Genomic DNA, 14507 nt, shown 5'->3' with positions numbered 1-14507 from the left:
TAGGTAACCATGGGTTAGTCCTTAACCATCGACATTAGTCCATAAGCATGGACATAAGTCCATAACCATGGACATCCATAACCACAGACATCAGTCCATAAACATGTAGATTAGTCCATAAATATGTAGATTAGTCCATAAACATGGAGATTATTCCATAACCTACAAAGTTTGTGCAAGACATTTACATTTATAGTTCAAAATGTCTGACCTCAGAATACAAAATAATGACAGGCAATGGTATACAATATAATTTATATAAAAGATTGATCTATTTTAGTCAAGGTGACAATACAACAAGGCATTCAATCATTCTTAAATTATTTCCCTCCCTTCTCCTCTCATTCCACTTAAAATGTCTTTATCCCGTTCCATTTTCTCCCTACACCAAATAGAAATGAAAATACAGTGTTTGTTCTAAAAAAATAAACAATACAAACATTTTTATCCCTAAAACAAGGCTTTGTTGAATTAAGGAGGTACAAAATGAAGGATGGCATTACAAAGATGATACAAACATTTTCCCATCAAGCCAGGACTTCATCTATGGACATTACATGAAAACCTCACTGGTATACCATGAAATCAAGGTGATATAGACGATTTAAAGACAGTTAATAAAGACATTGTCCACTTGAAGCTAGGACATCATCTGTGGACATATGAATACCTAACTGATATACAATGATATCAAGGTGATATAGGAGATTTAATGACAGTTAATAAAGACATTGTCCCCTTCAAGCTGGGACATCATCTGTGGACATTACATGAATACCTGACTGGTATACAATGAAATCAAGGTGATAGTTAATAAAGATATTGTCCCCTTCAAGGTGGGACATCATCTGTGGACAATACATGAATACCTGACTGATATACAATGAAATCAAGTTGATAGGGAGTTTATGACAGTTAATAAAGACATTGTCCCATGCAGGCTGGGACATCATGTTTGGACATGTCACAGAATCAAGGTTTAACATTATGGTGATACACAAGACAAAAGGATGGATAGTTAATATACAAATATAGTCCCTTCAGGCTGGGACATCATCTGTGGACATTACATGAATACCTAACTGGTATACAATGAAATCAAGGTGATATAGAAGATTTTATTTCACAGAATCAAGGTTTAACATAGAATTATGGTGATACAAAAGCATGGATAGTTAATATACAAACATTGTCTCTTCACGCTGGGACATCATCTGTGGACTTCAAACATCAATCCCTGACTGGTCTATCATAAAATCACTTCACAGACTTGGGTGAATCTGGTCAAATTGGAGTATGATTATAAAAGACAACTGCTACTTTTAATGCCTAACATGGCAGCTATTAAGTAAGCCTCACTTAGCCTACTTTAAATATACTTTACTCTTAAACATTACACAGAGCTATTGGGGCAGGTATTAAGTAAGCCTCACTGAGCCTACATTAAATATACTTTACTCTTAAACATTACACAGAGCTTATACAGTCCTCATACCTGATCAAGCTTCAGGTGTTTTTTTTAAATTTTTTTATCGAAGATATCCAAGAGGCGAAGGCCCCTTAAATCAAGACTATCTCGTCTCTAAGGATATAACGTGATATCATGGGCAGTATCGCAATTCCTTTCAAGAAAGGGCACATCATCATCATCTTAGCTTAACATTCGAAGACCAAAACACAGAAATTAATGAAACAAAGAAATTAATGACATAAACATGGAGAAAGACTAAAGGAACAATGTACCTTACCGATGAACAAAATGGTAAATACTTTTGAGGACTTAAAATATTTTACAAATCCGCAACGGCCAACACAAGGGAATGAATATTCATAAAGGGGCTGGGTGAATGGTAGCTAATAACAAAGCAATTGACATCAAGGCACAGTTCTGTGTTAACACAAGATGATGAAATAAAAACCATTTAGTCAAAGCTGTTTTGTAAATCCTGGCATCTCAGTATAAAACAAATGCCGAAACAACAACTGAGCAGACTTCAGCCCAGGATTATTGCCCGATCAAAGATGGCAGACGATTAATCTCAAAATTCAAGTCGTGAAACAGTATTCACTCATGACCAAGCAAGAAGAAAAGTTTGTAAATCTATACACCACAAAGTCTTAAAACTTTAGAAATGTTACCATTCCTGTTACATCAGATGGATTTTAATAATACGTAACCATGACAACCAATCGGAGAGGCATCTGTCATACCCACAATACTAAATTGCTTCATGTGCAGAAATGATAGAAAGTAATGCTGCTGTCATCTTAATTTGATCGAATTACTCAGAAAGTCAGACATCGACGTGGTTTAAGAGGCTCCTACTAGTGTAGGAGCCTCCTGGTATAAACAGGTACGAACCAGCCTCCATTCCTTTTCAAAGCCTCTATACTTGCTACAAACACCTAGTTTCTTTTGATGCTATCACTTGACCCAAAACACTGTGAGTATTATAATGATTGGATGGATTGAGAAACTGGATGGACTCACAGACAAACAGTGTCCTGAATTATTCTTAATTCTACCAAACAAGTGGTACTCTGATATAAAGAAATAGTATTCTGGTATTCAATCACAGCAACTGGTTCCTTTTACCAAACAAATCCCTTAATCAGGAGGTGTTTACATTCTAGATGCTTCAGAGTGACTTCTGATAGCAACTCTCTCAGAGAATGAAAACTATTTTCCATAAGAAATTGACATGAAGTCTTCATTGCCTTGTTACAAGCATCACCTGTCCCACAAACACATCAATTCTTAGACTTACTTCAAGCATCAGCTTTTGAGATATATGCTGAGGGTGTCGACACATGTCTGAGACTTGCTTCAAGTATCAACTGCTTAGGAATATTTTATAACTGAATTTCTTAGATTTGGTACAAATATAATTTTTCAAGATCAATATTTAGAGTTTCTTTGACTTAATACAAGTATCATATTTCATGTCTGAAACTAGCTTCAATCATCAGCTTTTAAGATTAGTCATTAGACTTTTTCTTGAAATCAGTTAATAAATTGATAAAATTTCTTAGACTTGCCAAAAGTATCAGCTTTTGCAATCAGTTATTAAATTTATAACATTTCTTAGACTTGCTACAAGAACCACCTTAGGAATCAGTTATCTAATTAATCACATTTCTTGCTACAAGTATCAGCTTTTGAAATCAGTTATTAAATTGATAACATTCCTTAGACTTGTTTCACGTATCAGCTTTTGAATCAGTTATTAAATTGGTAACATTTCTTAGACTTGCTACAAATATCAGCTTTTGAAATCAGTTACTAAATTGATAACATTTTCTTAAACTTGCCACAAGTATCAACTTTTGAAATCAGTTACTAAATTGATAACATTTTCTAAAACTTGCCACAAGTATCAACTTTTGCAATCCATTATTAAATTGATAACATTTCTTAGACTTGCCACAAGTATAAGCTTTGAAATCACTTATTAAATTGATAACATTTCTTAGACTTGCCACAAGTATCAGCTTTTGAAATCAATTATTATATTTATAACATTACTAAGACTTGCAACAAAGATCAGCTTTAAATTCAGTTCTTAAATTGATAACATTTCTTAGACTTGCCACAAGTATCAGCTTTAAGAATCAGTTATTAAATTAGTTATTAAATTTATAACATTTCTTAGACTTGCCAAAAGTATTAGCTTTTAAATCAGTTATTAAATTGATAACATTTCTTAGACTTGCTACAAGTACCATCTTTGAAATCATTTATTAAATTGATAACATTTCTTAGACTTGCTACAAGTATCAGCTACCGTTTCCACTCTTCTTCTTCCTCCTTGCTTCGCTGTTGGTGATTGTCGCAGTGGATGGCGCCCTCGGTGAAGGCTGCCGCACATGAATTTGTGTCTTAGACGGTGGTTTTAATGAAGATGTTTTTGCAGCTTGAGTACTGGATGGATTAGTAGTATGGGGCCTGGACCTAGGCGTGGAGGCTTTACTTGACGGTGAGGAGGTGGTTTGCTTGCCCTTGGAGCGGCCACCGGTAGGCTGTGAACAGAACGATATGGAGTACACATTAATTATCATGTGTGAGTCAACAATCGACGTAGAAATGATAACTACATTACACCAAAATATTGCATCCAGTTAGAACCATTCTTTCTAGCAGAGAGATGAGTTGGTTCATTATGGATACTTTGAATTGAGTTAATTCTTCTCATGCCAAATCAGTTCAACAATGAAATGACTTTTCTCCACCCCAAGTTCACACAACCTTGTTCCAAAACAAACTATCCTAACCAAGTCATATCTCCGTTTCCCCCTCCCTTCCTCTCCCCCCCCCCCTCCACTCCATCCCATGTATATTGATTAACTTCATTATGGCCTACCTCAGAATCTTAGCAAGAATATAAATACAGTTCTGGACACTATTAAACATTTTAGAACAAAAAATGATTATGTGAAAGATCTTTAAAGCATTTAACCATAATTGTAAGAATATTTTTATATATATCTTTTTTACTCACAACTGCAAATGAAACATTCAGCAAGTGTTGCGATTTCATCACAATGATGGTCAACGCTACATCAATTCAGACAGGTATGAAAAGCCATTTGTTTCCCGTTATCAAGTATGAAGTGAAACCACCATTTACTTTTGAATATTGAGTTTATTAGAGAAGGCATAACACACATACATATACACACACAAACACAATCACTATCTCAGCGAGTCCTTTCACCTTCTACAAGGAATCAACACTTAAATGTTCTTGTAGCATGCAACATGTAACAAACAACGCTGGGTGTTTTGTTTCTAGTCTAAGATTTTACCTCCTACCAGCTCCACATAAAGTAGTTAAATACAGTAAAATTTGTAACAACCTAAATTATTTGAACATTTGACCTTCACAAGCACAATAGGGTTCTTGTATTCAGTAAGGTGGAGCCAAATACCATGCTACAAAGTAAATCCAAGCATTAATTCTTAAGCTAGATTGTGTTTACATGGTTATTACAAACTGCGACCTTCGACCTCTGCGAAAAATCTTAGCAGTTATGTGATTGCTTAGTTACATCCAACTGCTCAGAATGCAATTTCATCCAAGCTTTGCTTTTGAAGTTATTGTGTTTTCAAAGGTTTACACACGTTGGCATCTGGTGAACATAATTGAACTTTAACCCCTGCAGGTAACAGCTCAGGGTTCTCGCATTAATTAAGGTACATCCACAGACCCAATATGAAATCCATCCAAGGTTTGCTTTTGTAGTTAATGTGTTTACAATGTTTTTAGACTTTGACCTCTGTTGACCTCAAGTGACCTTTGAGATCCACAAGAACAAAATGGTTCTTCTACTGTCTACTCAATAAGGTGCATCAACTTACCAAATATGAATTCCACCGACCATATAGGTTTTTAGTTATCATGTTAACAAGCCTAGGCCTCAAACACACACATACGAGCCTCACCAACGCATAGATTCCTTTTGCCTCTGGCAAGGAATCAAGAAGCCTGTTTATGGGGTTACATCTGAGAGGTTGCTAACAAGCACACCTGCCAAACAGGTCAACTTTGCATATACTTTTAGACAAGGACACTATGGGTACAAGACTACATGCTTTGAAAATGGTGTTGTAAAGCAGTGCAGTGATAACAATATCTTATCCCATCACTCCAACTATGTGTTACGAAAGGTTATGTCATAGCCACAGATGAGAATGGAGCTATTCACTCACACTAATTCTTCGACCGCCGGGACTCCTGGAAGGGTTGGTTTTCCTCACTGATATTGAGTTACCCTTTGACTTGTTGGACGGTTGAGAAGTCTGAGGAAACAACAGATATTCATACTTTTACAGTTAACTGAAGAATGGAATAGCACAGAGGGTTACCACACAAGCGAATTATACATAATACGCACCAATAACTAGAAAACATACCTTCATCCTACAGCATTTATAATTTAAGCATTACAGTAATTACTGTGAGACATTGGGAGAACCACTCTCCAGGTAAACAAATATTTCCCTGGTAAAGCCACCACTTACCTACCTGATAGCCACCAGGTACCTATGCTGGTACAGCCATCAGTTAGCCATGCTGGTACAACCATCAGTTAGCCATGCTGGCACAGCCACCAGTTAGCCATGCTGGCACAGCCACCAGTTAGCCATGCTGGTACAGCCATCAGTTAGCCATGCTGGCACAGCCACCAGTTAGCCATGCTGGCACAGCCACCAGTTAGCCATGCTGGTATAGCCATCAGTTAGCCATGCTGGTACAGCCACCAGTTAGCCATGCTGGTATAGCCACCAGTTAGCCATGCTGGTATAGCCATCAGTTAGCCATGCTGGTACAGCCACCAGTTAGCCATGCTGGTATAGCCACCAGTTAGCCATGCTGGTATAGCCACCAGTTAGCCATGCTGGCACAGCCACCAGTTAGCCATGCTGGTACAGCCACCAGTTAGCCATGCTGGCACAGCCACCAGTTAGCCATGCTGGTACAGCCATCAGTTAGCCATGCTGGTAGAGCCATCAGTTAGCCATGCTGGTAGAGCCATCAGTTAGCCATGCTGGTATAGCCATCAGTTTGCCATGCTGGTATAGCCACCAGTTGGCCATGCTGGTACAGCCACCAGTTGGCCATGCTGGTACAGCCACCAGTTGGCCATGCTGGTATAGCTATGCTGGTACAGCCATCAGTTAGCCATGCTGGTATAGCCACCAGTTGGCCATGCTGGTATAGCCACCAGTTGGCCATGCTGGTACAGCCACCAGTTGGCCATGCTGGCACAGCCACCAGTTGGCCATGCTGGTATAGCCACCAGTTGGCCATGCTGGTATAGCCACCAGTTGGCCATGCTGGTACAGCCACCAGTTGGCCATGCTGGCACAGCCATCAGTTAGCCATGCTGGTATAGCCACCAGTTGGCCATGCTGGTATAGCCACCAGTTGGCCATGCTGGCACAGCCACCAGTTGGCCATGCTGGTACAGCCACCAGTTGGCCATGCTGGCACAGCCATCAGTTAGCCATGCTGGTATAGCCACCAGTTGGCCATGCTGGTATAGCCACCAGTTGGCCATGCTGGCACAGCCATCAGTTAGCCATGCTGGTATAGCCACCAGTTGGCCATGCTGGTATAGCCATCAGTTAGCCATGCTGGTATAGCCATCAGTTGGCCATGCTGGTATAGCCATGCTGGTACAGCCACCCAATAAGCCATGCTGGTATAGCCATGTTTGTATAGCCATGCTGGTATAGCCATGTTCGTATAGCCATGCTGGTATAGCCATGGTGGTACAGCCATCAGTTAGCCATGCTGGTATAGCCACCAGTTAGCCATGCTGGTACAACCGTCAATTAGCCATGCTGGTACAGCCATGCTGGTACAGCCACCCAGTAACCCATCCTCATTACTTACCACTGATTGACTAGAGTTGACAGATGGTTCCTTTTCCTCTCCCTTTTGTACATTTGCATTGGAGTCCACCGCTTCACCTTCATCATCTAGTAACAGCTCGTCCTTCCATTGTTTCATCATCTCCAGGACATTAGTGGGACCTTTGTTAACCGGACGAGACATGTCCCCCGTCATCCAGGGGTGGTCAAGTAGTTCGTGGACCGTAATTCTGTGGGCGGGATCCACTTTTAAAAGACCTTGAATTGCATTCTTAGCTGAAAGGAGGCAAAGTGATATGGTTGCAGGACCGGCAATAAAACACAATAACTGGTTTAAAACAAAGAGGAAAACGGCATAAAAATTTATGAACGTAGTAACAGTCACACAATTGTTTTGTTCAGTTTTGTGGCATACTTGACCAAAAGACTGCATTGTAATTCAGTTGATTAAATCTGCACCTTGTATCATTGAATAAACATCATATCCCTATGAATATTAAAGCAAAAATCAGGGTTTCATGCATTTGGTTACAGAAGAATTGATCAATACACCACCATGAAAGGGTCAAACAGGACCATAGTATGTACTTAAATGACAGAGGTTTTGAAAACATATGCTAGAAACACGGACATGGCAGTATGTCACCACAGGTTAGGCTACCAAGATGCAGTGATCCAATAACTTTTCTAACAAACATGACCTTTGACACAACTGGCTGCGGTATGATACATCGAATCAAATTAAAAATGTTATGGTGTCAATGAATTTGGAGATCTAAGTATAAGTGACATTTACATGTTTGTTGGAGGGAGGGATGCTGTTAGCAACCAGAAGTTTCATCACAATGTATTCTACTTTACAGCCCTATTAACTCCATACAACGTATTTTTACTGCATAACTAGATGGCCAATGCCCCAACACATTAAACAAGCCCGATATTCTTTTCAGGCTGTAAAAACAAGTCTTCTGTAAACAAAGCCAAAAAAATTTCATAGTGAATTCATTTTTTTTTATTAAAACCAGTGCCCCTCTCCTGTTTAAGAGTGGCTTACCTTCAGTGCTAACCTCTTTCCAGATGTTTGTAGTAAAATCTAATTCTCCTTTGCGTATGTTCTCATAGAGACTGTCTTCATCTCGGCCCGAGAAAGGTGGATTTCCTCCGATCCTGAAGTAAAAGACAAATCATCAAAGGACTGCAGAGCAATGTTCAACTTATGCTTTCTTAATACCACACCCAGATATTATTATTAATTAATTAATATTAAAATTAATATTATTAAAATTAAAAAATTCATATTAAAATTAATACAAATAATAGTATTAATATTAAAATTAATATTAATATTAAAATTAAAATTAATATTAATATTAATACAATCATAGATCAGACAGATTAACACTGATATTATAGGTCACTTGTCTGTGTCAAGATGTACCTTTTACAACTTGATAAGGTTGTTACAATTCTGTACTATGGAAACAGCTTGCTAAATGTGGCTGGTTTCAAAATATTATGAATATTACTACCAAACTTTGTACACAATTTAAGTTTCTTATCACGACAAAATTTCTACAAATTTTTCACAGGGTGTCAACTTTCAAATAGTGCTCCACTTCAGATGGGATAACATTGGCAGCAACATGGGATTCAAAATTTTATGACATTAAAATATAAACAAGCTCTGAATGAGCCCAGTCTAAAGATTGTATAAAGGGAGTTGTTGTCTGTGTTTGTGATATCACAGGACAGTATATCACATCACATGGATGAAACAGAATAAGATACAGTAAGTAACTTGTTTCTTTAAGGAAATATAGAAAACTTAAAGAAACCAACGCTGAATCCTCCAAGGCAAAAATCTACACACCCTTACACCCCCATTAAAATATCTATCCCACTCCTACCAATAGCTACAAATCCACACCCTTACACCCCTTAAACACCCATTACTGCTCTATCCCACTCCTACCCATAGCTACAAATCCACACCCTTACACCCCTTAAACACCCATTACTGCTCTATCCTAATCCTACCCATAGCTACAAATCCACACCCTTACACCCCCTTAACACCCATTACTGCTCTATCCCACTCCTACCCATAGCTACATATCCACACCCTTACACCCCCTTAACACACATTACTGCTATATCCCACTCCTACCCATAGCTACAAATCCACACCTTTACACCCCCTTAACACCCATAACTGCTCTATCCCTCTCCTACCCATAGCTACAAATCCACACCCTTACACCCTCTTAACACCCATTACTGCTCTATCCCACTCCTACTAATAGCTACAAATCCACACCCTTACACCTCTTTAACACCCATTACTGCTCTATCCCACTCCTACCCATAGCTACAAATCCACACCCTTACACCCTCTTAACATCCATTACTGCTCTATCCCACTCCTACCCATAGCTACAAATCCACACCCTTACACCCCCTTAACATCCATTACTGCTCTATCCCACTCCTACCCATAGCTACAAAACCACACCCTTACACCCTCTTAACACCCATTACTGCTCCATCCCACTCCTACCCATAGCTACAAATCCACACCCTTACACCCTTTTAACACCCACTACTGCTCTACCCCACTCCTACCCATAGCTACAAATCCACCCCCTTACACCCTCTTAACACCCATTACTGCTCTATCCCACTCCTACCCATAGCTACAAATCCACACCCTTACACCCTCTTAACACCCATTACTGCTCTATCCCTCTCCTACCCATAGCTACAAATCCACACGCTTACACCCTCTTAACACCCATTACTGCTCTATCCCACTCCTACCCATAGCTACAATACCACACCCTTACACCCCCTTAACACCCATTACTGCTCTATCCCACTCCTACCCATAGCTACAAATCCACACCCTTACACCCCCTTTACACCCATTACTGCTCTATCCCACTCCTACCCATAGCTACAAATCCACACCCTTACACCCCCTTAATAACCCTTCTTACTCTTCAATACCATTCCTACCCACTCTCCATCCCACCCCACCATCTGTTAGCCCTTAACCAACCCCCTTCCAAACTAAATACTCCCCACCCCCACCCATTATTCTCCACCTTCTCTAAATCCCCTCCTCTCCTTCCAACTCTGTTCCTATGTACTTACAACATATATGCCAGCACACCTATGCTCCATACATCACACTGTTGACTATAGCCTTGATTGTCAATGACCTCTGGCGCTGTGGAGAACCAATAATGAAAATGTTAGTTAGATAGTGACAATATTCCGACCCATTCAAGTACATGCTAATGTAACTGACATGCTGATGACATGCTAATTAATGACATGCTAACGGCATGCTAATGCAACAGACATGCTGATGACATGCTAATGTTTGACATGCTAATGACATGCTATTGTAACTGACATGCTGATGATATGCTAATGTAACTGACATGCTGATGACATGCTAATGTAACTGACATGCTGATGATATGCTAATGTAACTGACATGCTGATGACATGCTAATGTTTGACATGCTAATGACATGCTATTGTAACTGTCATGCTGATGATATGCTAATGTAACTGACATGCTGATGACATGCTAATGTAACTGACATGCTGATGATATGCTAATGTAACTGACATGCTGATGACATGCTAATGTTTGAACCAATAATATAAATGTTAGTTAGCAGTGACAATATTCTGACCCATTCAAGTACATGCTAATGTAACTGACATGCTGATGACATGCTAATGTAATGAAATGCTAATGTAACTGACATGCTGATGTAATGACATGCTAATCACATGCTAATGTAACTGACATGCTGATGACATGCTAATGTAATGACATGCTAATGAGATGCTAATGACTTGCTAATGACATGCTAATCTAACCAACATCCTAAAAAATAAAAAAACAGAATATTGCACAAGCTTCTGACATACATTCAGTTTCTTTTATGGACATTTTCATTCTGATAAAATCTTTGAAGACAAATTGAGAAGGTTTACACAAGTAGAACTATTTATAATCGTCAAAAACAGCCTGATTGGTAGAAAGATATCAATTAATCAAGAAACTGTTCTTCATTTGTTGGGGGTGAGCGGGTATTGTTTCTAACATGAAAAGAAAACCTGAACAAAGATTATGGTACAAACAAAAAACTTCCAAGGAGAAAGACTATCAATTAGAATCAGTTACCTTGCGATAACATCCACGGCTTAATCTCTATCAATGTGTGACTTTCGTCCCTAAGACTGAATCAAATGAATTGGCAAAGCCATTAATCAGATAACTTGATACATAGCCAAAGAGGATTATACCAAAACAAATGCTCTTAAAGTGTAAAGCTATAGACATTTCCAATGTAACATCACTTTGGTGGTACTTTGAAGCAGACACAAACAGTGGCATGAAACTTTAGAGATATGTAAATTAGATAAAATCAAAATTAGTAAGAAAATAGGCAGAAACGTGGACACGCATAGATGACCAGATATTGAAGGAAACCAGTATTGGCCAAACAAATGGTCACTTTTGTGTGGACTTCGACCAGAAGTTTACTGTCACCCTCGGATCATTTGTTCTTTTCTTACACATGTTCGTTCATCCAACTGAAACCTATTTGGGGATAATTTGGAGAGCAGTCAGCTCCAAGGAAAAGCATTTTTTACCAAACTGTCACCAGTATTTATCATGCTGAATTTGGGGCATATACCGATCAGCTTTAACGTTGCATTCCCTTCCCACATACAATGGGGTACCACACATAATCTGTATCATAGAGTATGCATGTATGTATTTGAGATCCTCCTGCAAGCAGGAACTCGCGAAGAAGCCTCATTGGCTTATCAAAGCCGCAAGCTGACCAAAGTCAGTCTCTTAGATTCATATTTAATGTCCATGATTATGAATTGTCAATTGTCAACAACTCTGTAACTAGAAGACATACATTAATCTTGGAGTGACTCGAACTGGGTCACTTACCCACATACATAGGAGTACCACACATACCAAATTTCTCAGAATCACTAACCCATATACACATACCATGTCCCAGAATCACTTATCCACATACATAGGAGTACCATGCATACTATGTACAGTATCATAGAATCACTTACCCATATACATAGGAGTACCACACATACAGTACTCTGTATCATAGAATCACTTACCCACATACATAGGAGTACCATGCATACTATGTATCATAGAATCACTTACCCATATACATAGGAGTACCATGCATACTATGTATCATAGAATCACTTACCCATATACATAGGAGTACCACACATACTCTGTATCATGGAATCACTACCAACACCTCCTTTTACTACTGAAAGACCAAAATCTGTAAGCTGTGAAGATGAAAACATGAAAGATGAAAGATGAAAACAGAGGTCTAATTACAAGTCGGCAATTGGCAATTTGTTTTGTCTAACTTGCATAAAAAAGCACATCTCTCTCAGATTGACAAACACAATATAAACATTTGAAAGATCTCGAAAACAACCTACTGCATGAAAACTTGTGTCTATTTTCTCATTTATTATTTTCTCAGTTATTAAGTTATTGGTACACAAATGGTTTTAACTGGAACAACAGTGCTGAACATACATTCATCACATTTTTATTTAAAAATCATCTAACACAATAAATGAGGTATCCTTGCTTTGCTATAAGACTTTGGTTCATTTGGCAGTGAATGCATTTCAAACAGCTAATCAAAAAATAATCAACAACGAAAAACAAAACAAACACCGAAATTAATAAGTATACTAATTGGACTTGGCATAAAACAGTTGAAACAATTGATGGTATGACATGGTGAACCCAAAACAATACTTCCTGTATGAAAACTTTTTTATACAACTCTTTTATACAATTTAGGTGGTAGAATGAGAAACAAGAGTGCTGGGTTTGTGGTGAGACATGTAAGTAAATAAAAAACCTTTCATCGCTTTACCTTGATATTAAGTTTATCTTCAGGATTAGACGGATTTGTACTCAATAAAATATTTTCAAGTTTTATATCACGATGAACTATATCTGAAATAAAGAAACGAGAAAACAATGATTAATAATTCGTACCACCAGTTTGTTGAGGTTCGTAACTCCTGTGTTGCAGACAAGTCTAGCAATTTTAAGAAATCTTTGGACTATTACAAGCAAATAAACTAGAAAATCCTCTTCAAAGCACCGTATAAATGAATCTTCATTAAGAAACATCTCAAAACTTAAATTATTATATATTCAAAGTTGGAAATTCTCAAAAAAAAATCATTACTGGAAATGAAAAACTAGTGAACTTAAGGAACCCTACTTTAAATGGTATTTTAACTTTGAACAATTTAAGAAAAATATGTAAGACTATTTTATTGCTAATTAGCAAAATTTTTACCCAAGAAATATCACCTCCTAATGTTATTCCAAACTGTGATGCACAAGAGGTCTGTTCTAACAAACGGACATTAACTGGAATAAGTCCATAAAAGTTCACAAATCAAATTAACTCACACCCAGTTGGGACAATTACATAAAATAGCACTAATTAAAAGTGCAAGAATCGATACAGAACATACCATTTTAATACAGGTCAAGTTAAGAGTGCACAGCTTTCTGCTGGAACATACAAGGTGTTGTACTGTACATATATTGGACACAAACCATTAAATAAAGAGCATATGCTGAATATGTATGAATATGTATGAATCTGTAGGGTCTATACCATTTAATATATTGTAGTAATGTACAGTACAACATATATAGTAGATGCATGTACTGGGAACATACCATTTTTATGGAGGTAAGACACTGCTTTAGCCAGTCTTTTTATGACCGCCTTAGCTTCCTCTTCGGGGAGAGCCTCTTTTTCTTTGTAAAGGGAATTCAACTCTCCTTGACTGCATAACTCCATCACCAGGTACATCCTCTGGAGGGTATTAAGATAAAATAATATAATATTAAAAAAATAATATTAATAACAATAAAAAATATAATGAAAAAATAAAAATAAAAAAATAAAAAATATATATATATATATATATATATATAAAAAATATAAAAAATAATATAATATTAAAAAAAAATAAGGGTGTTAAAAATAAATGTAGGTCAGAA

At 37.8% G+C, this 14507-nt stretch overlaps 1 protein-coding gene across 1 annotated transcript in view; it reads right to left on the bottom strand.

Moving 5' to 3' along the window:
• Nucleotides 1-250: 250 nt before the first annotated feature.
• The window catches only part of LOC139969525 (serine/threonine-protein kinase 33-like), a 32852-nt gene continuing 18595 nt past the window's right edge, over nucleotides 251-14507 (bottom strand). Inside the window, exons 4-11 of the mRNA XM_071974583.1 lie at nucleotides 14181-14319; nucleotides 13354-13436; nucleotides 12658-12745; nucleotides 10532-10607; nucleotides 8433-8545; nucleotides 7401-7654; nucleotides 5711-5800; nucleotides 251-4020 (exon numbers count right to left, since the gene is read on the bottom strand). Coding sequence (XP_071830684.1) covers nucleotides 3778-4020; nucleotides 5711-5800; nucleotides 7401-7654; nucleotides 8433-8545; nucleotides 10532-10607; nucleotides 12658-12745; nucleotides 13354-13436; nucleotides 14181-14319 — 1086 coding nt within the window. The 3' untranslated portion in view covers nucleotides 251-3777. The remainder of the gene's footprint in view (nucleotides 4021-5710; nucleotides 5801-7400; nucleotides 7655-8432; nucleotides 8546-10531; nucleotides 10608-12657; nucleotides 12746-13353; nucleotides 13437-14180; nucleotides 14320-14507) is intronic.

This window comes from Apostichopus japonicus, chromosome 1 (assembly GCF_037975245.1).
Source record: "Apostichopus japonicus isolate 1M-3 chromosome 1, ASM3797524v1, whole genome shotgun sequence".
Lineage (NCBI taxonomy): Eukaryota > Metazoa > Echinodermata > Holothuroidea > Aspidochirotida > Stichopodidae > Apostichopus > Apostichopus japonicus.
The sequence above is the reverse complement of the archived record's forward strand: the minus strand, read 5'-3'. Positions and strand labels throughout refer to the sequence as shown.